The sequence below is a fragment of the Gobio gobio genome (assembly GCF_949357685.1).
Source record: "Gobio gobio genome assembly, chromosome: 21".
NCBI lineage: Eukaryota > Metazoa > Chordata > Actinopteri > Cypriniformes > Gobionidae > Gobio > Gobio gobio.
In genome coordinates, this window is record NC_137117.1 from 37,708,412 (window position 1) to 37,732,323 (window position 23,912).

The 23,912-nt window shown below is 39.2% G+C and overlaps 1 protein-coding gene across 1 annotated transcript in view; it reads right to left on the minus strand.

Annotated features, from left to right (window-relative positions):
* LOC307117831 (PDZ domain-containing protein 4) overlaps positions 1-23,447 on the minus strand; it is a gene marked incomplete at both ends in the record, with an annotated part of 54,737 nt that extends 31,290 nt beyond the window's left edge. The window contains one exon of the mRNA XM_079802989.1: positions 23,388-23,447. Coding sequence (XP_079659115.1) covers positions 23,388-23,447 — 60 coding nt within the window. The remainder of the gene's footprint in view (positions 1-23,387) is intronic.
* Positions 23,448-23,912: the final 465 nt, after the last annotated feature.

Genomic DNA, 23,912 nt, shown 5'->3' on the forward strand with positions numbered 1-23,912 from the left:
ACATATTATAAAGTGTACGTAAGTATGTTAAGAAACAGTCATGAAAGTGCTTTTTTTTTTAAATACACTTTTAAGATTTTAAGTACACAAAACATTGATCAGGCATAACATTATGACTAATAATCCTAATATTGTGTTGGTCCCATTTTACTGCCAAAACAGCCCTGACCCGTCGAGGCATGGACTCCACTAGACCCCTGAAGGTGTGCTGTGGTCTCTGGCACCAAGATGTTTGCAGCAGATCCTTTAGGTCCTGTAAGTTGCGAGGTGGGACCTCCATGGATCGGACTTGTTTGTTTGATAACAATGTAGGTGGTACGTGTCAAAGTAACATCCACATGGATGGCAGGACCCAAGGTTTCCCAGCAGAACATTGCCCAAAGCATCACTGCCTCCACCGGCTTGCCTTCTTCCCATAGTGCACCTGGTGTCATGTGTTCCCCAGGTAAGCCACGCATACGCACCCGGCCATCCACGGGATGTAACTTGGCACTTTCGGTCAGCATGGGCACCCTGACTAGTCAGCGGCTATGCAGCCCCATACACAACAAACTGAGATGCTCTGTGTATTTTGGCACCTTTCTATCAGAACCAGCATTAACTTCCTGAGCAATTTGAGCTCCAGTAGCTCGTCTGTTTGATTGGACCACACGGGCCAGCCTTTGCTCCCCACGTGCATCAATGAGTCTTGGCCGCCCATGACCCTGTCGCCGGTTCTCCACTGGTCCTTCACTGGAGCACTTTTGATAGACACTGACCACAGCAGACCGGGAACACCCCACAAGAGCTGCAGTTTTGGAGATGCTCTGACCCAGTCGTCTAGCATCACAATTTGGCCCTTGTCAAACTCAAATCCTTACGCTTGCCCATTTTTTCCTGCTTCTAACGCATCAACTTTGAGGACAAAATGTTCACTTGCTCCCTAATATATACCACCCACTAACAGGAGCCACAATGAAGAGATCAACAGTGTTATTCACTTCACCTGTCAGTGGTCATAATGTACAGTAAGTGCTCAATACAATTAAGCACAATTAATTATCCTACTTTCAACTGCTTTTTCAACAGCAAATTTCTTATAGTATGAAAATATTTGTATGAACATAAAAAAATTAAACAACTGAGACAAACAAATGAACGAGCATTTCCAATAAAGATCTATAAAGCTTATTTGGATTTTACAAACTGATCTTTAAAATACATTATCCTGAAAAAGGGATGTTATTTGCAGTTCTGCATTATTATTTGACCCGAACAAATAATAATTGTGCTGCCTGTGCCTACCTTTCAAAACAGCCTGTTCATCAGAAGCCTATAATGCTTTAAAATGGAGGCAGTTCTCTAGGCTTTAGAACAGAGCGAAATAGAGGGGAGGTCGAGGATGAAGTGGTTAATGGGATGAGTAATAATGGAGAGATGGCTGGTTTGCCTCTTATCTTGTTCCAAATAACATTTTGTTGATAGGAAAGGGCAACATGAAACCAAATATGCACACATGTATATATTAATTTATATATGTATCAACATTTAACAAAAATGTGTAAAATGTCCTTGTTGTAAAATTCCTGATCTCCTGAAAAAACATTATAATGAGTACACTACTGTAATACAATACTGTAAATTCTTTATGCATTCATCCATGTTTTATACAGTTGTATCATGTACATCTGTACAATCCCAGTCTGTTGTGATTGATCTACTCTGCTCTGATTGGTCAGATGGCCCAGTCTGTTGTGATTGGTCTATCACTTACAGCGTGCATCGGAAACCAACCACAATCAATTCCAGCCCGAGTCCTCACCTTTTTGAAGTGCATGCAAAGTGGATTTGTGAAACTTTTGCCTTTTTAAGTTGAAAAGCTTAACTTGAGCCTTATGATATCTCCTGTTCATTTTTCAACAAGAGGCCTAGCGGCCTCCTCACCTACAGTATAACGTCTGTTTGGATTAAACCCGTGTTGTGCGTGACACAAGATTTGTAAGTGGGTTTATTTGGCAGCTAATGGTGGCTCATGTGTGTTACTGTGGCACATTGACACCTGTTCTATTGAGCACACACAGCATGTGAGAGTGTGCAGGCGGTGAGGAGCATACTAATGCTCCCGCTCGTTCTCTCGGGACTCCCCGTCTGACTACGGCTCAGAGTAAACGCTCTCCAGATAAAACTGGGCGCGGCAGTTCGTTCTCGCATGTACCTTTAGAGAGTTTTGTTAAATTATCTAACCTGCAGTTGCAGTAGCATTTCTCTTTAACTCTGAGATAATACTAGAGCGTTAGTTAATTTCCCTTTTGTAGAACTCTTCCCAAATCATCTGCATATTCTGACATCTGGACATTAAAAATGCATGCATGCTTTCTGTCTCTTTATTTTCCATTCTAACGTGTAAAGTGGCCGGCGAACTATTTGAGATTAATGATTTAATGTTCTCATTTTTTATTACCCATGCAGCATGTACTTGGAAGCTGTGGCTGTTTTGTATGTAGAAATTAACTATGCAGAACTCATATCATACCCTGCAGACAGTTTGTCAAGGGAATACATATCTGCTGAAATGCCGTGAAGCGGAGCGATCCTTTCCTACTGTGGGCCTGCTGCTTCGGATTTATTCAAATGAAATACAAAGATATGTACGAAAGCCTGTTGAAAAACAAACCAATTGGATGATTTTACAGCAGGCATTGTTTGTGCAATCGGCTTTTGTTTGTACAAAGATTCAGTGTTTCATTTTGTAGTCTCTCAGCACATACACCATCTCCACTGTTTAGTCTGCATCTCTCCTCCCTCCGTACTTCTCACTGATGTCTGAAACATTTCCTTGTACCAAAACCAAATGAGTTTTGGGATGATCTAAATAGGCATGGACTTTCTTAGCAGTTACTGATACGCTTCACGCAAAGACTACATAGTAACCCTTATTCTGTGAAGACTCTTGAGATTCTCATGTTTATTTGGAGTCTCACAGAAACCCTAACCATGTTTGAAGCTAATACCAATCTCACAAGAGTCTTGACAGCAACCCCAACAGAACTCCTAACAGGTGCCTGAAAGATTTGACTAAAACTGTTGACTCCAATAGTGTTAAGCAATCTAGGCTCAGTGGAAAATCATAGGTCTACCTACAAAAACGCACCAATACATACAACCAGAGCTTGACATTAACACCCGCCAACCCACCAAATGGGGGTGTATTTCAGCAGTGGTGTGTAACGCAGTCACTCACTTTGGTGAATGTTATGTATAATACAGTTGCAAGAAAAAGTATGTGAACCTCTTGGAGAATCTGGGAAAATGTGAATAATTTTGACTAAATAATAGAGATCATACAAAATGCATGTTATTTTTTATTTAGTGCTGTCCTGAGTAAGATATTTTACATAAATTTTTTTTACATGTAGTCCACAAGACAAAATAAATACCTGAATTTATGAAAATGACCGGTTCAAAAGTTTATGAACCATTGATTCTCAATCCTGTGTGTCGTTCCCTGGATGATCCACGGCTGTGTGTGTGTGTGTGTTGTGATGGATGTTCTTGAGTCTCTTGTTTGTCCTGAGCAGTGAAACTGACCAACGTTCTTCAGAAAAATCCTCCAGGTCCTGCACATTCTTCAGTTTTCCAGCATTTTTTTCATATTTGAATCCAAATCCAGCAGGGACTGTATGATTTGAGATGCATCTTTTCACACTGAGGACAATTGAGGGACTCAAACACAACTATTAAAAAAGGTTCAAACATTAACTGAAGCTCCAGAAGGAAACACGACACATTAAGCACCAGGGGTGAAAACTTATTGAATTTGAAGATCAAGATAAATTGTACTTAATTTGTCTTCTGGGAAACATGTAAGTATATTCAGCTGCTTCTGAAGGGCAGTACTAAATGAAAAACAAAAAAAAAATTAAACAAAATAAGAATAATTTGGACATCTTCATTCTGTTCAAAAGTTTTCACCCCCGGCTCTTAATGCGTCGTGTTTCCTTCTGGAGCTTCAGTGAATGTTTGAAGCTTTTTTAATAGTTATGTTTGAGTCCCTCAATTGTCCTCAGTGTGAAAAGATGGATCTCAAAACCATACAGTCCCTGCTGGAGAGGATTCAAATATGCAAAAGATGCTGGAAAACTGAAGAATGGAGGATTTTTCTGAAGAACATTGGGCAGTTTAACTGCTCAAGACAAACAAGAGACTCAAGAACAACCATCACAAAACACACACACAGCCGTGGATCATCCAGGGAACGACACACAGTATTGAGAATCAATGGTTCATAAACGTTTGACCAGGTCATTTTTATAAATTCAGCTATTTTTTTTGTCTTGTGGACTACATGTAAACATTTTTATGTAAACTATCTTATTAAGGACAGCACTAAATAAAAAAATAATGCATTTTGTATGATCTCTTTCATTTTGTTAAAATTATTCACAAGCGCTTCACATTCTTCTTCTTGCAACTGTATCTACATTTTTCAATTGTAGTCTTTTAAAAAAGCATCTAAAATAATTAACTAAATGCAATGTAGTGTTGTCAAAAATATCTATTTTTTTATATCTATACTGAAATATCTGAAATTCTTCCAATACTCATTTTTCACAGAATAGATACACAATACCAGCTGTGCTTTCTCTCTCTCTCTCCAACACACAAACCCGCCTCCCCTCACTCACTTGTTTCATTTGCTCCAGAGGAATATTGTTGGTGTCACAGGGCTTGAATTTCAGTGTGGGATTGCACGTATTGTGCATAATTTTACTCAAAGTGCGCACACAAAGCCCCTCTCAGTACTAAATTGAGTTCCTTTTTGCTGCTTATTGCACTTAAACAGTCAAATACACACAAAATAATGTCAAAATCTTGACGAGTATTCACGTAAACACAGTCTTGTTTTAAGTGAACGTAAACAGTTGAGAAAAAAACGCATGTGTAACAGTGTAATGGATCCGTGCATCAAGTCTTAAAGTGACAGCAGCCTAATAAACCTGCTGCCAAATTATGAGATAATATTAAAAATATCTATATGTACGTTTTTCCTCATGGTACCACACTGAAAAAAATGGTGTGTTGGATTTACATGATTTAATCATGTACATCGGTTCCACATGATTCAATTAAGTTAAACAAACATAATTTGTTCACATAATTTCAACATAATGGAATTAAGTAATTTTTAAGTAACCAAATTGAGTAGTCTCACAATGATTTTAATATGGCTCCCTAACAACAGTGGTGCACACGAGGGCTTGAGACCCTGCCTCTTTAATCAAAACACATGTTTGTTTTTGTATATTTTTGTTGTCACTTGACTGAACTGTAACGAAGTCCTCATTAGCATTCATTATATTTACCAACAATAGCACATCATATATGTGATAAGTGTGAAATGCTCTTTAATGACATGTGCTGAGTCAGTCCACAGACTAAGCAATCGCTCCGCTCTTCTCCACTATGGTAACCCAGTGTCATTTAAATGGTTCAAATAATTCCAACATAATTAAAAATTAAACACTAATAAACAATATAAAGTCTCCCAATTTTTCTCATTTTGCCCCAAAACACATAAAATAACACTTAATTTCAACAGTTTTACTCTAGTCGTCAAGTCCCAAGCAAAGCATGCTGGGAACTACAGTTTCAGCAAAAATCATTTTCGAGTACTTAATTGGTTCACATTCACCCCAAATAATTTAATCTAGTAGATTGCACATTTTAGAGAATTACATTAATCGAAAGCAATGAAATCATGTTTAGAAGAGAAACACAAATTTGTTGCGTAGATCACAAATAATACGATTAAGTAAATTGGACAACATGTGTTTTCCTGTTTTTTCAGTGCAATGTCAAACTTGTGGCCAGTGAAAATGTTAAATGGCTAGTAACTTTGGAAAACCACTAGCCACAGGTGAGCAAAAAAGTTCATGTCAAGCCCTTATTATAATTCACTGCAGTTTCCAGCTGAAACACTAGTGGCAGTAAAACAACTTTTATTCCTTTTCACGCAAATTTTGATTTCAGGGCAGGTTATTACTTAATAAAGACTTATTTTTGCACAGTTGCTTTACTATACTATCTTATGTAATCAAAAGTTTACCATAGTGCATGATAAAAGAGCTCAAAGGCTTGCCAGCTAAAATGGCATGTTTGCTTCATCAAATGCATTTTTATCTCACATTTGCTTTTATTAACACTGTTGGTTAGGTTTAGGGTGTAGGTGGTACATTATTTTCAAACGTAATAGAGCATTAACATTTTAGAGTCACTCATTGGACATTTAATTTTTGAGCTGCCATACAACAAACAATGTAAATAAACTGTAGCAGATTAAGATTAATCTGTTTCAAATAAAAATGAACGCACATTTAGCGATACTCACTGGACATTTGAAAGTGTTGCGAAACGTGCAAGAAGAAACAATATAATTTTGCAGAAATGTTGCCATAGGCACAGATTTTTGGCATTAGCATGTTGCTAAGCTAACAATAAAGTTTTCACCTAAATTACCCCGGAATAATTTGTCTCAGGAACTTTTTTAATATAAACGTAATAAAGCCTGAACCTCGTTGACGGTCCGGTCCATTGGTCGTATTTCTTAAACTGAATTGTTGATTCAAACCATAAACAACTCTTACTGCACGTACGCACCCAACAGACTTTTAAAAATGGTGGTTGAATCAAAATGCTGCATGGAGTCAACCAATCAGCATGTTCAGTGCCCAAGTCCCACCCCCAAAAGTTCCTGAACTTTGAAAAAGTACTACCTCAAAGTACTACCTCACGAGCAGGGACGTTTTGAGGGGTAAATCTTTACCCGGAACTTGATTTAGACCCTGGTTCCTGCAGTCAAAACACACTGAGTACCACCTTAAAGTCCCTAGTTCCTGAGGAAAGTTACTATGGTGTAAACGCGGCTTATGATTTGGTTATAAATACAGACAATGGTTTTTGTCTTTTTTTTGTGCTATTGAGTGAATATATTTATTATTGACATTCAAACTCATTCCCCATATTGAATGATTATTTTTCTATGTTTTGTAATAGAGCTATTATTTGAGTGTGTTCATAACTCAATGCATGTAGATCAGTCCTTTGACCTGACCTCTGACCGTCTCATTAATCCCGTACATACCAACAGAGACATACCTGTTGGTGTACATACTGATGAGGTGAAGGATGAACTCACTGTTGACACTCATTTCCATACTGAATAGATCTTGATCCCTCCCCTGACGATTAATTCCGCTGGGATTAATTAGACACACATAGGGCTGAACCCCTTATTAACACGCCCCTGTGATATGATCTGATACAAATGTGCATCTGCACGTGTGTGTGTGTGTGTGTGTGTGTGTGTGTGTGTGTGTGTGTGTGTGTGTGTGTGTGTGTGTGTGTGTGTGTGTGTGTGTGTGTGTGTGTGTGTTCAGAGGTTGGGTTGATCCTTTACACTTAAATTATGCGAAAGGATGAAAACATCTCCAAGTTGACTTACATTTTCTGAAGAAATTATGAGTGGTGCTTGGCAATGCAAAAGTGACACCACAATGATAGGGTGTTGTGGATGATTGCTATGCAGTGCTAAGTATTTCTGAGAGTTTCTCTACAGTTGCTAGAATTCTGGGTGGTGCTTAGTGGTCTACATCAAAAGAGCCCTATTCTGGTCTTTATATATGGCTTTCAATGTCATTTCACCTGCAATCTGAAATTGTAAAGCCCAAAGTATACTTTGGTTTTTATGTGCTGTAGGCTATGCATATTGTATGTAACGCAAATTTGAAAATCACTTGAAGTATATTGTATGAGTGCACAGTATGAGCATCAGATACACCGTCACTGTAAAAAATGATCGTGAATTTTACGGTGAAAAACAATTAATTGGTTAACAGAAAGTTTCCATACCATATACGGTGAATAACTGTAATAGATCTAACCTTACAGTTAAATTGACAGTTTTTGGAAGTGAAAAAGAACGTCATTGTGAAATTTACTGTGAAAAAACGTGAATTGACATTCCCAGAATTCCCTGCGTCACATGTCACATTTGATGTATTTTCGTTGAAATAACTGTTTCTCGTTAGTTTTTTCAAATCATTTATGTATATTAGGGTTTTATGCTACATCTAATGTTGTTAAATTAATGTTTATTGCATTTTTAAAATGTCATGTGTGTTACCATGATGGCGTTTAGTGTTTGTGTGAATGACACCTTCTATATATTGGTATTGTCTTCCTAAAGCTGCTTGGTTTGATTCATCATGTGACTCTCGTCACCGCTGTGATTGGTGGTTGTCAGAATATATTAAAGGTACATAACAGATATTAGTATTTCAATAGAATGGATAATTTCACATCATTTCAGTTAATTAAATATGTTTTTATACTGTAAATTTAACTTAGATCTTTAAAACCTAAAATGTTGCTACCGTATTTTTTATGGTAAATTTCTGGCAACCACAGCTGCCAGTTTTTTTTTTTTTTTACCCTAAATTTAACAGATTTTGCACACATTTTTCAGTATTGCACCCTAAATAGCCATTTACCAGATCATCAAGAACTTCAAGGAGAGAGGTTCAATTGCAATGAAGAAGAGGACGTCCCAGAGTGTCCAGCAAGCGGTAGAACTGTCTCCTCTAATGGTGCGTTCACACCAGATGCGAATTAAGCGTTTCGCGCTAGTGAAAAATTTGAACTTTGGCGGATATTCGCGCTGCATTAACCAATCAGGAGCTTGCTCTAGTAGTGACAACAATAAGGACAAATCATATGTGGATACCTGGAGCTGTACGTACTTTATAGAAACAGGAATAAAAAGGATCTTGCTTGGAAGAAAGTGAGTGAGGAAGTCGGACAATCTGGTAAGTTGTAAAAAACACTCTTTACTCAATTTGAGCAATACATAGCCTATTGAGACTACAAGCTAGTTAAAGCCGGCAAATTGAGCTTATTCGCCGTATTTTAAAACAATCCATGTCAGCCATTTCGCAACCAGACGAGCCGGCTGGCAGAAGCCCCTTGCATGACGTGAATTTGCATCTGTTGTGAAGTGATTTTCACGCGTGAATGAAACGAGTAAACTCAAAATGTTCAAGCATCTAACTATACGCGTGAATAGCGCAATTTATTTGCTTCATTCGCATCTGGTGTGAACGCACGATTGGGAGTCGCTAGAATCGTGTCACCACCAGTGCAGAGCTGCTCAATTCCTCAATTGCTCAATTCAAGATTGCATCTTGGGACAGCTGGAAAATCTAGTGTCTGGAGAAGAAGAGGTGAACGCTACCATGAGTGCTGTGTAGAGTAGGGTTGCTTCATCCAGGGAGTGGACGTTCTCAAAATTCTGCCCAAAACACTGTCAAAACGTCCTGCAAGAGCAACTTCTCCCAATGGCCCAGGAGCAATTTGGTGATGATCCGTGATTTTCCAGCATGATTGAGCACCATGTTACAAGGCAAGAGTAATAATAAAGTGGCTCAGAGATCATTACAATGACATTTTGGATCCGTGGCCAGGCAACTCCCCTGATCTTAATCCCATAGAGAATCTGTGATCAATCTTCAAAAGGCAAGTGGACAAGCAGATGCACATAAATTGTGAGCAATAATATGGCAAGAATGGATCCCCATCAGTCAGGATTTGGCCCAGAAACTGATATCCAGCATGCCAGAGTGAATTGCAGAGGTTATGAAGAAGAAGGGACATCACTGTAAATATTGACTCATTGCATATTGAATATACACTCACCAGCCACTTTATTAAGTACAGCTTTTCAACTGCTCTTTAATACAAATATCTAATCAGCCAATCACATGGCAGCAACTCAGTGCATTTAGGCATGTAGAAGTTCAAACTGAGCATCAGAATGAGGAAAAAAGGTGATTTAAGTGACTTTGAACGTGGCCTGGTTGTTGCCAGACGGGCTGGTCTGAGTCTTTCAGAAACTGCTGATCTACTGGGATTTTCACACACAAGCATCTCTAGGGTTTACAGAGAATGGTCCAAAAGAGAAAATATCCAGTGAGTGACAGTTCTGTGGGTGAAAATGTCTGAGAGGAGAACGGCCAGACTGGTTCAGCTGATAGAAAGACAACACTAACTCAAATAAGCACTGGTCACACCCAAGGTCTGCAGAAGAGCATCTCTGAACACACTTAATAATACAAATAATAATTTCTTACATTTATATAGCGCTTTTCTAGGCACGCAAAGCGCTTTACATAGAAGGGGGGAATCTCCTCATCCTCCACCAATATGCAGCACCACCTGGATGATGCGACGGCAGCCATATTGCGCCAGAACGCCCACCACACACCAGCTGATTGGTGGAGAGGAGACTGAGGGATGATACCAATCGTGTATACATATATATATATATATATATATATATATATATATATATATATATATATATATATATATATATATATATATATATATATATATAAATGGGGATGATTAGGAGGCCATGATGGACAGAGGCCAATGGGCAAATTTGGCCAGGATACCGGGGTTACAGCCCTACTCTTTATCGAAGGACTTCCTGGGATTTTTAATGACCACAGAGAGTCAGGACAGTGGACAAGGACGGTGCTTGTTTCAGTATAGTGTCCCCATCACTACACTGGGGCGTTGGGACCCACACAGACCACAGGGTGAGCGCCCCCTGCTGGCCTCACTAACACCTCTACCAGCAGCAACCTAGTTTTCCCGGTTGGTACTAACCAGGCTCAGCCCTGCTTAGCTTCAGAGGGAAACCAGTCTTGGGCTACAGGGTGATATGACTGCTGGCCGAAGGATAGAAGAGCGACAGCAGCAGAAGACACACCGGTGACACTCCTGTCAGATAAGAACAGCCAACTGAGGCTACAATTCACATGGGACACCAAAACTGGACAATAGAAGATTGGAAAAACATTTCCTGGTCTGATGAGTCTGGATTTCTGTGATATTCAGACGGTCGGGGCAGAATTTGGCGTAAACAATATGAAAGCATGGATCATCCTGCCTATATCAGCGGTTCAGGCTGCTGGAGCGGTGATGTGTGTGGGATGTTTTCTTGGCACACTTTGGACCTCTTAGTACCAATTGAGCATCTTTTAAACCCCACAGACGACCTGAGTATTGTTGCTGACCATGTCCATCCCTTTATGACCATAGTGTATCATCTTCTGATGGCTACTTCCAGCAGGATAACACACCGTCACAAATCTCATCTCAAACTGGTTTCTTGAACATGACAGTGAGTTCACTAAACTCAAATGCCCTCCACAGACACCAGATCATTATCCAACAGAGCAGCTTTGGGGTGTGAAGAAACAGGATATTCACATCCTGGATGAGCAGATGCTATCATGCCAATATGGACCAAAACCTGTGAGGAATGTTTCCAGCACCTTGTTGAATCTGTGCCCAGGCAATCTGAAGGCGAAAGACGGTCCCTAGCAAGGTATACCTAATAAAGTGGCCAGTGAGTGTATATTGGCAACTGTTTCATGTTCAAAAAAAAAAAAGAGTCATAACTACTGGGGGAAATAGCGCAGACACTGGACAAGATCGAAAAATGAACATTTCAAACCAAAACGAAGGTGTGTCGCAAGTTTTTTTCAGTGGTTCGAAACAAGTCCCCAGTGTGAACTTTCCAGACACTTCGAATTACGTAAGAGGTGGGTGTGATCTGGAGCTTCATCTTCTTTGATTTGGAAATCTTCTATGGTTCAATTCTTTATTCAGTCCTTCGAGGTCAGACACAAGTAAAAACATGAACACACTGGAGCTGCAAATTGAATTGAGGATGCAAACATATCGCCATTCCTATGATCAAATGCAGTTTTAGCTGTTCTTTTCTCACCAATATCATATTTGTTGTGTTGATTGTGTGAATGAAAAAGACTTTCCGAGTGAAACTGCTTCACGAACAAGAAAAAAATGTAGGGCGGGATTTGATTTTGTCCATGGGGAATTGATTGGATGGTTGTGGTTTGCTATTGGTCGATCTCATGTGAGTGACAGGTTGCCCCGCCCTCACGCCAGTAAACGCATCATCAGAGAAGAGATAACAAGGGGCACATGAATGAAAAAAAATACAAATGGCTAGAAAAATCTGACTGCGAATGTACAGTATACGTGTATTATGCTGATGATGAAATAAAGATAAATAGCAGATTTAAAATTTAATTAATTTTCTGGGAGGTCCTGCAATGGTTAAGAAACTGCCTGAGATGAATGGGAATGCTAAGGGCTAGTTTTCTCCTGCTATTCTACACCTCACTGAGCACCACTAACTAGAAGTGAACATCATGCTGATAAAAAATTTATGTAACTTTAAAGAAAAACCTTCTAATGAGGCTTAGCAAGAGAGAGAGAGAGAGAGAGACAGAGAGAGAGAGAGCAAGATGTGATGATACGTCTGGCATGACGAGACAGACAGACAGAAAGAAAGAAAGGGTGTGGCCGAGAAGAGGCGCGGCGCTGTGTGAGTGTGTGTGTTAGGCATGTTTCTTTGATCACTTTAAGCACTTATTGGTGCCATATGTTCATTAATACCAATGTAACTTGGCAAAAATCAATGTAAGACGACTCGTTTTGCTTGCTTAATGAGTCTGGTTGCCATAGTTACAGCATCCCATTGCAATACAGCTCAGAGAGAGAGAGAGAGAGAGAGAGAGAGAGAGAGAGAGAGAGAGAGAGAGAGAGAGAGAGAGAGAGGGGAAGGGGCGCTCAGGATGATTGATGGGGTGCAGGATATCGCTAGTGTGCTGGGCAGATTGATGGTGTTTATTCTGCGGATGGTTTTGCCAGTGGAAGGGAAACTACACATTGAAAAACACTGAACACCCACATCAGATAAACACACTTTCCTGCTTTGAGAGTATTTGTGTGTGGATCTGTTGTGTGGCGTCTTGGATGCTCATTTTCACCGTATCATATCTGCAGTGTGGAAATGGCTTTCGCGGCACATATTGTAAAAGCAATACTGTCACATTCGGAGAGTCGAAAGGGATTGTGTAAAATTAGTTCAAGATAGGATTTGTATTATTTAGTTTAAAAAAAAAATATTAAATACATTTTATTACAATTTTGAGTCCCATAATTTTGAGTCTCATAATTCTTTGCCCACTTTCAACCCAAATTGAATATTCTGTCATCATTTACTCATGTCCTTCAAACGTGTGTGAGTTTCTTTCTGTGGAACACAAAATGAGACGTTTTGAGGAATGGTCCTGCTGCTCTTTTCCATACAGTAAAAATATACGGAGATCAGTGATTGCTAAACAACAACAACAAACAAAACATATTAGAAGTGAATTGTGTACTATATCCAAAAGCTTCTGAAGCCATAGCTTTGTCTAAGGAAAATACCATGGTCCCTATCATACACCCGGGGCAATGCTCCACGTTGTTTAAATAGCAAAAACCAGGTGTGTTCAGGCGCATTGTTGGCACGTTGATATTTTGAGGAACTGAAATCGACTGCGCCATTGACCAACACAAACCTGGTCTAAAGTCAATAGCGCAGTATTATTGTGTTATTTAAAGGGTGTGTTAATAATATGCGCCTATTTGGCGAATTGGTGGCTAATTTGTATGAATTCAAACAATCTCATTTGTACGTTTGTGTATGATCCGGTTATGCCCCCTGTGACAGTCAGAAGGTCAAAATTTACATTTGTTTTATTTTAAACAAAAATTAAAAAAATCTGTTATGTTTTCCGTGATATCATGTTGTGTAACACCAATGACTTTATATATAGTAAGACGGTGCACTTTGATTACTTATGAATGGGAGAAAGTGCAACGCCCAATATGGCGAATAAGTCCCGCCTTCTAAAAGAAAGAGCCAATCGTTGATTTGTAAAGTCATTGTGTCACTGCAGCTGCCGTTAGAAGCTCCGGTTGCTATAGAAACAGGAAGTGTTCTGAGACGCATGGACATTAGCTTCGCCCAGGCTGAAAAATTATTTTTTTTGGTCATGATTCAAGCGTTTAGAAACTAAATTTAAATTTATGTTGTTGTCAGATTTCATTGGTGATTTCAAATATGAAAATTTATCGTAAGCTTGGCAAACAGTTTTGGAGAATTTGATGTTTCCCTATTCAAAGAGACAGGAGCTGCACTTGCATGCCGAGAGACGTTTTAAAGATGGCCGCCGAATGAAATGACTTGTCTTAAAGGGACTTTGGTAAAACACACACACACACACACACACACACACACACACACACACACACACACACACACACACACACACACACACACACACACACACACACACACACACACACACACACACACACACACACACATTTAACCCTCTGGTGCTCTTTGTTTTTTGTCTCTTTGGGGTTGCATTGGTAGTCTTCCCGGTCATAAGTGACCGGACACCTAAAAATTAAACTTCCTCCACCCCAGTAAAACCAATGCAATATATTTTTCTTCAATAATATTTGTTATTTTTACTTTTGAATTTTGAGATGATTTGATGATATTTTTTTTATATTTATGCAATAATTATGGTCTATTTTTGCCACTGAAATTTATACAAAAAAATTATTTTGTATTTTATTTTTTTATTTTTTATTATTGCAGTATTTCAGGTTGAAATAGAGACTAGGCCTTCAAAATAATTTTTTTTTTTTTGAAGGCAGATTAGCACCCTCTTTTGGAATTATTTAAGGAATCATGCAACCATGGGTGTAATCACGAGAGGTCTCTATGGAGAGGCTAGGGAATTCCCTAGTTCTCTTTTGAACACATTTAATGATTTTTTTTTGTTGATGGATTTGATATATTTAAAAAATCTCAAAGACTATTTATTATAAAGTTTTAGATATTTTTTTTTATTAGAAATATAGATTTTTTCTGTGAAAAATTTGTGTTTTTGCAGATTTCCCATTCATTTCCTATGGTGGTAATTTTTGACCGAAGAGCACAAGTGGGAGTATTGTTTTTATGACCACTTAGCAGGCTTGAATCATGCCCTACATTTTTTTGTGTGTTTACATACCTAATGCTAGACAAGTCATTAAGTTTCATATCATTCTGATGAAGCCGTGATTTTTAAAAATTTGAAATGTGGTTCATAGGTTCAGTTTTTCATAGGTGCCTGTGTGTATAAGCGTGCGTGTGTGCGTGAGTGGTTGTGTCAATATCACACTCGATGTTTTAGAGTGTCACCCCTTTACTGCCTTTACGGAGAATTTTTGTGTTTTTGCAGATTTCCCATTCATTTCCTATGGTCGGTCATTTATGACCAAAGACAATGAACGCTATATTTTTTTTTTATGACCACTTAGCATGCTCGAATCACGACCCAATTTTTTTTGTGTGTTTACATACCTAATGCTAGAAAAGTCATTGGGCCCTATTTTAACGATCTGAAACGCAAGTGTCAAAGCGCGAAGCGCAAGTAACTTTGTGGGCGGGTCTCGGCGCTGTTGCTATTTTCCCGGCGGGATAAATGGCTCTTGCGCCCGGCGCAAATCTAAAATGGGTTGGTCTGAAGTAGCTTCATTATTCATAGGTGTGGTTTGGGCGTAACGTGAATAAACCAATCAGAGCGTCAACCAACATTCCCTGTAAAAGCAGGTGCGCAGGTTCCATTATGGATTGCTATTATTATGGCGTATTTACCAGGCGCACGCCAGGAGCGGTTCACAGCCGAGGAGACTGATGTTCTTGTAAGTGAAAGACAGAGAAGTTGTGTTGTATGGGGATGGGAGAAACCCACCCAAAATAGCGTCGGTTAAACAGGCGTGGGAGGAAATAGCCACAATTGTTTCATCAGCTGGCATCCCCAGGACGTCGCACCAGTGCCGCAAGCGCTACAATGACATCAGAAGACGGGGAAAGTCCAAGCTTGCCAGCATCAATCGGGCACGCCGTGTAACGGGAGGTGGATCTGCCTCTTCTCAGGACCTGACGCCAGCAGAGGACATCGCTGCGTCCACCCTCACCGATTTTTTTCCTGGTTCTTGACGGACAAACCAATTTGTTAGATGTCCTTATATACATATATGTCTTGCCAGAAGTTGCCACTATTGGGCAAACAGGTCTCCTTAATTATTAGACTACAATTAGCCTGAATAATTTGTAAGCTAGATTTATGCCTATTTTTTCACATCTTCGTGGCACACCACAATGATTTCCGTCATCTCATGTGTTAATATTTTTTAGTGTAACAATTTATGATTTGCAAAAATAACTGTTGCATCTGTGTAGATTACATGAGCAAAGTGAATGTGCGTTGTGCACGCTATACATTATGGTCAAGCATGCGCCCTTAAAATAGCATAATGAACAACGCGCAACGCGCCACTGACTTTAGACTAGGTTTTTTCTGGTCAGTGGCGCAATTGTTTAATGGAACAGCAAAATAGCACCAGGGATTGTTTGCGCCGGAACACGTCTCCTTTTTTGCGCTGAACCGCCCAGGGAGCGCAAGTTCATTCACTAGTTTAGCGACGTGCTTCTGTGGAGGGAAAAGCGCGCTTTGCGCGGGTGCAAAATAGGAATGACACATGCGTCGGTGTACAAAGTCAATTGCGCTGGGTGCAAGATAGGGCCCATTAAGTTTCATATCATTCCGATGAAGCAGTGATTATTTTATTTTTTTTTTAAACAGAAAATATTCCGGTCAGAAATGACTGAAGAGCACCAGAGGGTTAAGGATGAGCAAATGAGGACCAAATCTTCATATATCTTTAACTCCTATAGAATATAAATAAACAAGTAAATGTTTGTCTTTGAGAACAGAATAAATCATACTGAACCAAGAATAAACAAATGAGACAAGCATGGCTGAGAGCTTAAATCTTCCACTCTCTAGCTATCACCTTCTCAAAGAGCTGTCATATTCCTCAGAAATTAAATGACTATCAGTGCTGGGAAACCACACACAATGATTCAGTGTGTACCTTGTGGGACAGTCTGTATAGTAATATGGCAGCAGAAACAGAAACAGTGAGCTTCAGTTTAACCGCAGGGTCAAATTAATGTGCAGCCACGCTTCACAAACCAACATCCACCGCCAAACTCATGTTTACAAAATCTGTAAAATGAATAATAATGCTTTCATATCCCCTCTAACCTATAACCCTAATTAACTACCCCTGAAATAATAAATTACAGGACCATATTTTAGTCTATTATATATATATATATATATATACATACAAGCAAATTGTTATGTTTTCCTATGAGATCAGAGTAATGATGCTGCATTTTGGCCGTTCATTTATATGCCATGTCGTTTTGGCGGCCTGAAAACTTAAACTTTAGAAAACAGCTTTCAAAGTGCAAGTTTTTGAAAACGTGCGCATGTGTAGGCTATTACATGTTCAGTCAATAGGCGTGTAGTGTTTCTTTCCTATATCGCCATCTACTGGCCTGGCACGAACAAGTGTTCGTTAGTCGTTTTCACGGATCTGTGTGAACGGGGATCATTTTGACAACGTTGTCGTCTTTTCCGTTTTTACTACATCAAAGTAGTGTAAGTGTATCCTATCCTAGAGATCTGCACAGGACTGCACGGGACTGGGTATAACGATCTGGGGATATGCGAATAAACGAAAACTGCTTCTCTCTGAAGGTGCTCTCAGAACACATAATGTTATTGCCGGGTTGCTCCGGGAAGGGAAGTGGGAATTGTGTGAACGCCACCACTTTGTTCACTTCAAGTTCAAGCGCGAATACGCTGTTGTCAAAAGATGTCTCCCATCCAAAGTATACCAGAGTTACCGACTGCTATCGTCATTTGATTTACTCCCTTGCCCTAAGAAAACTGACCAGGTCCTGCGGGAGAGCCATGGGAATGCAGACCTCTATCCTACGCCTCAGCCCTGACCCTGCATAAATATAACTGATTAACTGATTTAATTAACATTAGCTTGGTTGAGGTTAAAGCGCACAAGTCATGATGGATCAGATCATTATTGTTACAGTTTCACTCCACGTGTACAGCACAACATGGATTAAAGAGAATAAAATCTGCTAATTAAGCTTAATTAGAGGGGTCTTTTAGCAACATGGATCCCAGGAGAGGTTGTCAAAGACAGCAAGAGACTCTCGGACGGCATGTTTTGTCGTGAACTGCTTGGATGGTGTTATTTCTGAGAACATGAATCATCTCTCTCTCTCTCTCTCTCTCTCTCTCTCTCTCTCTCTCTCTCTCTCTCTCTCTCTCTCTCTCGCTGTGTGTTTGATTAAAATTTAAAATGAAGCACTATATTGAATTTCCTCTTCTCTAAATGCAATTAATTAAACTCAAGCCCCTTAACATTTGCATGTTAACACTTTATACCATTCATAATCTAACAGCTATGATGCCATTGTAATAATGCAAACTGAATTACAATTGGTCTTAATCCTTGCATTCATTTCTATATCGATAGTTTTTTCTTTTCTTTCTTGCATCTAACATATAGCTGCCTTCAAAACAGTATTGATTGTGTTGATTCTCACAACAATTTTTTTGCTGCATTACAAGCACTGGTATTTAATGCGGTTAAATCTGTTCTGTCTGTGCTTTTGGCCGAGTGTTGTGAGTTGAGGAGATGTTGAGGCTTGTCACTGGGGCTTTTGATCATGTCATTTCTTTGGCAAGTAATATGTCCAACAGACGATGAATCTGTGGATGGATTGTAGTGAGAAGAAACTGAGATTAAACTGGACGGAGGCTTTCAGAGTTAAAGTCAGGCACTGTCCTGGACAGCCCCGTCGGGTCCCGAGGAGCCACTAAGGTCCACCAATTCATTCCTGCTCTGTGATGCGTAGAAATCAATTACTGTCGTTATATGATGGCAAACAGCAGAAGAAAAAAGCTATTTATCCTTTCTTCATCTCTCTATCCTCCAGCTCACCTTTCTATCACGTCTGGTTCCAACAGTAATGGAGTCCATACAGCTCTTTGCTGTAATGTATTCCTCTTTAACATCTTTTGTTCTTCTATTATTCTGTCGTCGTCCTCCTGCTCTTACATTCTTTTTTTTTTAGGGGTCAGTGGTTTAAGAAGAAGCCTGAGTAATAAGTGACATGGAAAATGTGTCGTTTGACATTTGCTGCACTTTTTAGGGTACTTTTAAATGTGAAATGAAATGGAAATTCACCCAGGTTATTTTATAAATGCATGCTATTGAACGATTCATCCATGTTTAATTTCGTATTTTTTAATACACAATTATTATAATTTTTTTTTAGCAAATGCACTCGCTCCATCTGTTCGCCCATGGGTGTGCTGGTCTGAAATTGAGGTGTGTTCAGGCGCATTGTTGGCGCGTTGTTATTTTGAGGAACTGAAAATGACTGCGCCATTGACCAACAAAAACCTGCTCTAAAGTCAAGTTATTTAAAGGGCGCGTTAGTAATATGCCCTATAGGCAATGCGCGTACACTCTGCTTATTACACACACAGGACACAAACATTTTTAAATATTAAAAACAAAAGGATTCCTCTCTGGAGAAGAGTTCAGTCTTTCCACTCACAAAATCCTCCATGTAAATAACGAATCCGCCATGGTCTCGAGCTCAGCTGGCTTTTAAAGGGAATGGGAGATGAGACTCTGATTGGTTTATTGCACGTTACGCCCAAAACACCCATTACTCATTAAGAGACTAGGCACAACCCTTTTGGACCATGCGCTGACCGTTTTTTCCAGTTGTTAAACTAGCAAAAGTGGATTCGGAAATGCCCTAAGTGCCCTCAGTCTTCTGGTGAAACAACAGACTTCTCTCTTGCTGACATATGCAGATCTTCTCCAATCATTTAGTACACTTAAACCCGCCTCTTTCATACAATTGACCAGAAATACCAACTTCCATAATATAAAGTATGCCAAAAACAGTACGCCGAAATGTCCGTATAAAATAGCAAAAGATGAGCTACTACTTCCATTGAGATTCTGGATTCGGGAGAGGAGTTGTGAATGGCATTGAAGCGATGCAAATTATCTTCTAGTCACATGACAGTGACAACATGGCGGATGTAATACAGTAGCCTACATCCGACTTTCATTACTACATGCATTCATGTTTCAAACCAAATGTACTTTGTACGCCCAAATTATGTCATAATATGGAGAAAAGATCTGTCATTACTTCTGTTACATTGCGACTTTAACTTATGATTTATATTCGATAATACTTAGCTTAGGCTAGTCTCTCTCAGGTGAGCTGTTGTGTTTAAATTCTGGGTGAACGGAAGTTACGACCCGATTGGAAAATGTAATATTGTACATGTAGAAATAGAGGGTGGGGCTTGATTTTAATGTAAAAGCAAACATCCTTCCACAGGTGAAGCAACTTTAGATTAAAGATTATGAGGACAAACTTTTTTTAATTTGCATGTATGAATTGGTCACCACAAGACTAGTAATGTTCGCTAACAAAGTAAGAACAGCTTCAACTCTTCTGGGAAGGCTTTCCACAAGGTTTAGGAGTGTGTTTATGGGATGTTTGATCCTTCTTCTAGAAGCTCATTTGTGAAGTCAGGCACTGATGTTGGACGAGAAGGCCTGGCTCGAGTCTCCACTCTAATTCATCCCAAAGGTGTTCAATCGGGTTGAGCTCAGGACTCTGTGCAGGCCAGTCAAGTTCCTCCACACCAAACTCGCTCATCCATGTCTTTATGGACCTTGCTTTGTGCACTGGTACAGTCATGTTGGAGCAGGAAGGGGCCATCGCCAAACTGATCCCACAAAGTTGGGAGCATGAAATTGTCCAAAATGTCCTGTTATGCTGAAGCATTAAGAGTTCCTTTCATTGGAACTAAGGGGACAAGCCCAACCCTCTGAAAAACAACCCAACACCATAATCCCCCCTCCACCAAACTTTACACTTGGCACAATGCAGTCAGGCAAGTCCCGTTCTCCTGGCAACCGCCAAACCCAGACTCGTCCATCGGATTGCCAGACAGAGAAGTGTGATTGGTCACTCCAGAGAACACGTCTCCACTGCTCTGGAGTCCAGTGGCGGCGTACTTTACCCCACTGCATCCCACGCTTTGCTTTGCTCTTGTTGACTTTGACATTGCTAACAGTTGAGCGTGGAATATTTAGTAGTGAGGAATTCACTGAGCTCCTGAGAGAGACCCATTCTTTCACAAATGTTTGTAGAAGCGTCTGCATGCCTAGTGCTTGATTTTATACACCTGTGGCCATGGAAGTGATGGGAACACCACTGAATTCAATGATTTTGAGGGGTGTCCCAATACTTTTTGCAATATGTAAGCTTAGCGCTCTATAAATATCACAAAGAATATTTGTTCTACTCTGGTTTTAATTAATAATCTGCATGCTTAAATAATGATTATGCTGGTAATTACATGGTCGCACCCCCCTCTCTCTGTAACAGCTTGTTAGCGCTAAAGGCTGGACTGTTCTGCTAATTAGATTTATTAGTATTGGTGGCCACTTATCGACACGAATCCTATCAAAGATACATGCACAGACTGGTTTCTATTTGCAAGCCTGTAAACATATATAGAGGTATACCCTTAAGCACTCGCCAACATGATAATTTAAAACAATGCTCATGAATCACAATCAGAAAAGCATGTCAGGTATCAGTGTTTTTCCTCAAAAGTCACCCCTATGGTTTCAGACACCAGCTATGATTGAGAAGTTAATTGCTAGTCTTTCTTGTGCATTTTTTATTAGCCAAGTAAAATATTTAACAGCCCAGAACAGTAAAACAAAGCCACAGTGGAATTTTATTTCCAAGAAGTTGATTGAAAATGAAATGATTTGAATGGCTTGGACGTTTTCTTCCTCGTAGGAAGCAGGGCTAATAAAGCTCATTAAATCTCATTAAAACACAACAGACAAACAAACAAACAAACAAACAAACAAAGCAGTTTACCGCAACCACATTCAGAGAAGAAACCTATGGGGATGTGATTATGAGAGAAAGATGAGAGACTGCGAATATCAGACTAAGACGAGTGTTTCGGTGAGAACATTTGTATTTTAATTCAGGCTGTCTGCTGTTTTTTTAAATTTAATTTTTATTTTTATTTTGCATACATGCAATTAGTTGAACTTAAGAGTGTTTTTTTGACCTACTTTAGTAGATTTAAGCACATCTTTATATGCATTTTCACAATACATGTATTGTCTTTGAAATATGGTTAAAGTTACTGCTGAATGTACTGACAAGCATTAATATATGCAATTTCTATTGAAACTTTTTTGTCATGTATTTAATATATATTGTAATTACACATTTGTAATGATGAAGTTGCAGTTTAGTACATTTAAAATATATTAACTTTAAATGTAATATTGAATAACAAACTACAGTTAAAATTACAAGTACTTTTCATATGCATTAGTAGGTTTGCAAACACTTCGAAATAAGTGTATTTCTTTAAAGCACAGACTTTTATTTCATTAATATTTTATTATCTGCAAGTACAGTTAACTCTTTCCCTGCCATTGACGAGTTATCTCGTCATTTATGAGAAAACGCTTCCCTGCCAATGACGAGTTTTTCTGCTTTCCGTGTTTTCACTGTTATAAGCCAGGGGGCACTATTATGCATCTCCTGAGCACAGTATCTCCAGATCAAAACACAGGGAAAGAAGAAGAAGAAAAAAACGAGCGATCTCATATGTATGGAAGCTTGTTTCCGCCTTAGAATAAAAAAATTAAAAAGGTAATTGTGACTTTTTATCTCACAATTCTGAAATTTTTCTCAGAACTGTGTGATATAAAGTAGCAATTGCGAGTTATAAATTCATACTTTTTTAATCACAATTGCAAGTTTATATCTCGCAATTATTCATTTTTTTCATCGGAATTGCGAGATATAAACTCAAACCAATTGTGAGATAAAAAGTCGCAATTATCTTTTAAAATATTTGATTCTGTGGTGGAAACAAGCTTCCATACATAATGTAAGTAGATGCATATGAACAATAATGCGATCGTCAACAATAAACAGCATATAAATCAAAGAGGACTAATGTTACCGATTGAAAAATTTAAATGTCGACCCAAGAAGTGCAATTGGACTGTGAAGCGTTGGAGGTGTTGATGGACTCCATCTGTGTTTGATCATCGTTCTGAATCTGATCTAGATGTAGTCTTTGACAAAACATGATTTTTCTCAGCTTTTTGCTCAAAATGTTGCTTTTAATGAAACGTACCCACATTCAAGTGTTGATAAACGTAGGAGGGAAAGAGTTAAAACATACTTTTAAGATTTGAAGTACAAGGTATTCTGAGTTTTTTTTGTTTTTTTTGCATGTTGCTATGTGGTTGCTCGGTTGTTGTTTTGTTTACTAGTCCAAGTAAAGGGTTGGTGGTCTATTCAGAGTCCTGTGTATCAAGCCATTCAGAGCAAGTTTCTACCTTTCTATAAGAAGGATTATGGACAGATAGGAAACAAATTTAGTTTGTATTCTTACCTGGAACATGACCCTGTATTGCTCCTCGGGCTTCTGCACCACGCACATGTTACACCCCATCCTGGCGTCTGACCCCCGACAACGTCAGGCCACGAACCCGCTCAGATCACCTACTCGGAGGAATTGCTGTGCTAGTTCAGACACAGCCGCACATCCCAGATGCCCACAGACAGTTCGCTTTTCTTCTGCAGTCCAACAAGTTCTATGAACGGACAGTGGTCACAGCGGTCAAAGCATTTCCAGTTCAGAGACACATGCAGAAGTCTTTATCCTGGCTTTAAAGGAATTTATCGAACTTTTCAATAGTCCATGTCATCCTAACTTACTCAAGAATCTCCTCCGTACAAGAAGTCAAAATTGTATCTCAAGTCTATTGTGTAGTGTGAAATCAAATGAATTCCAGTATGTAGAAAAGTCCATTTGTGCTTGAAGTGAAATGTTGTAGTACGGCACTTCTTCTGTTCCTGTCCCCATTGATGTGCTTAATTCAGGGAATTCAGCATGAAATTACGCTCCTGTGCTTGC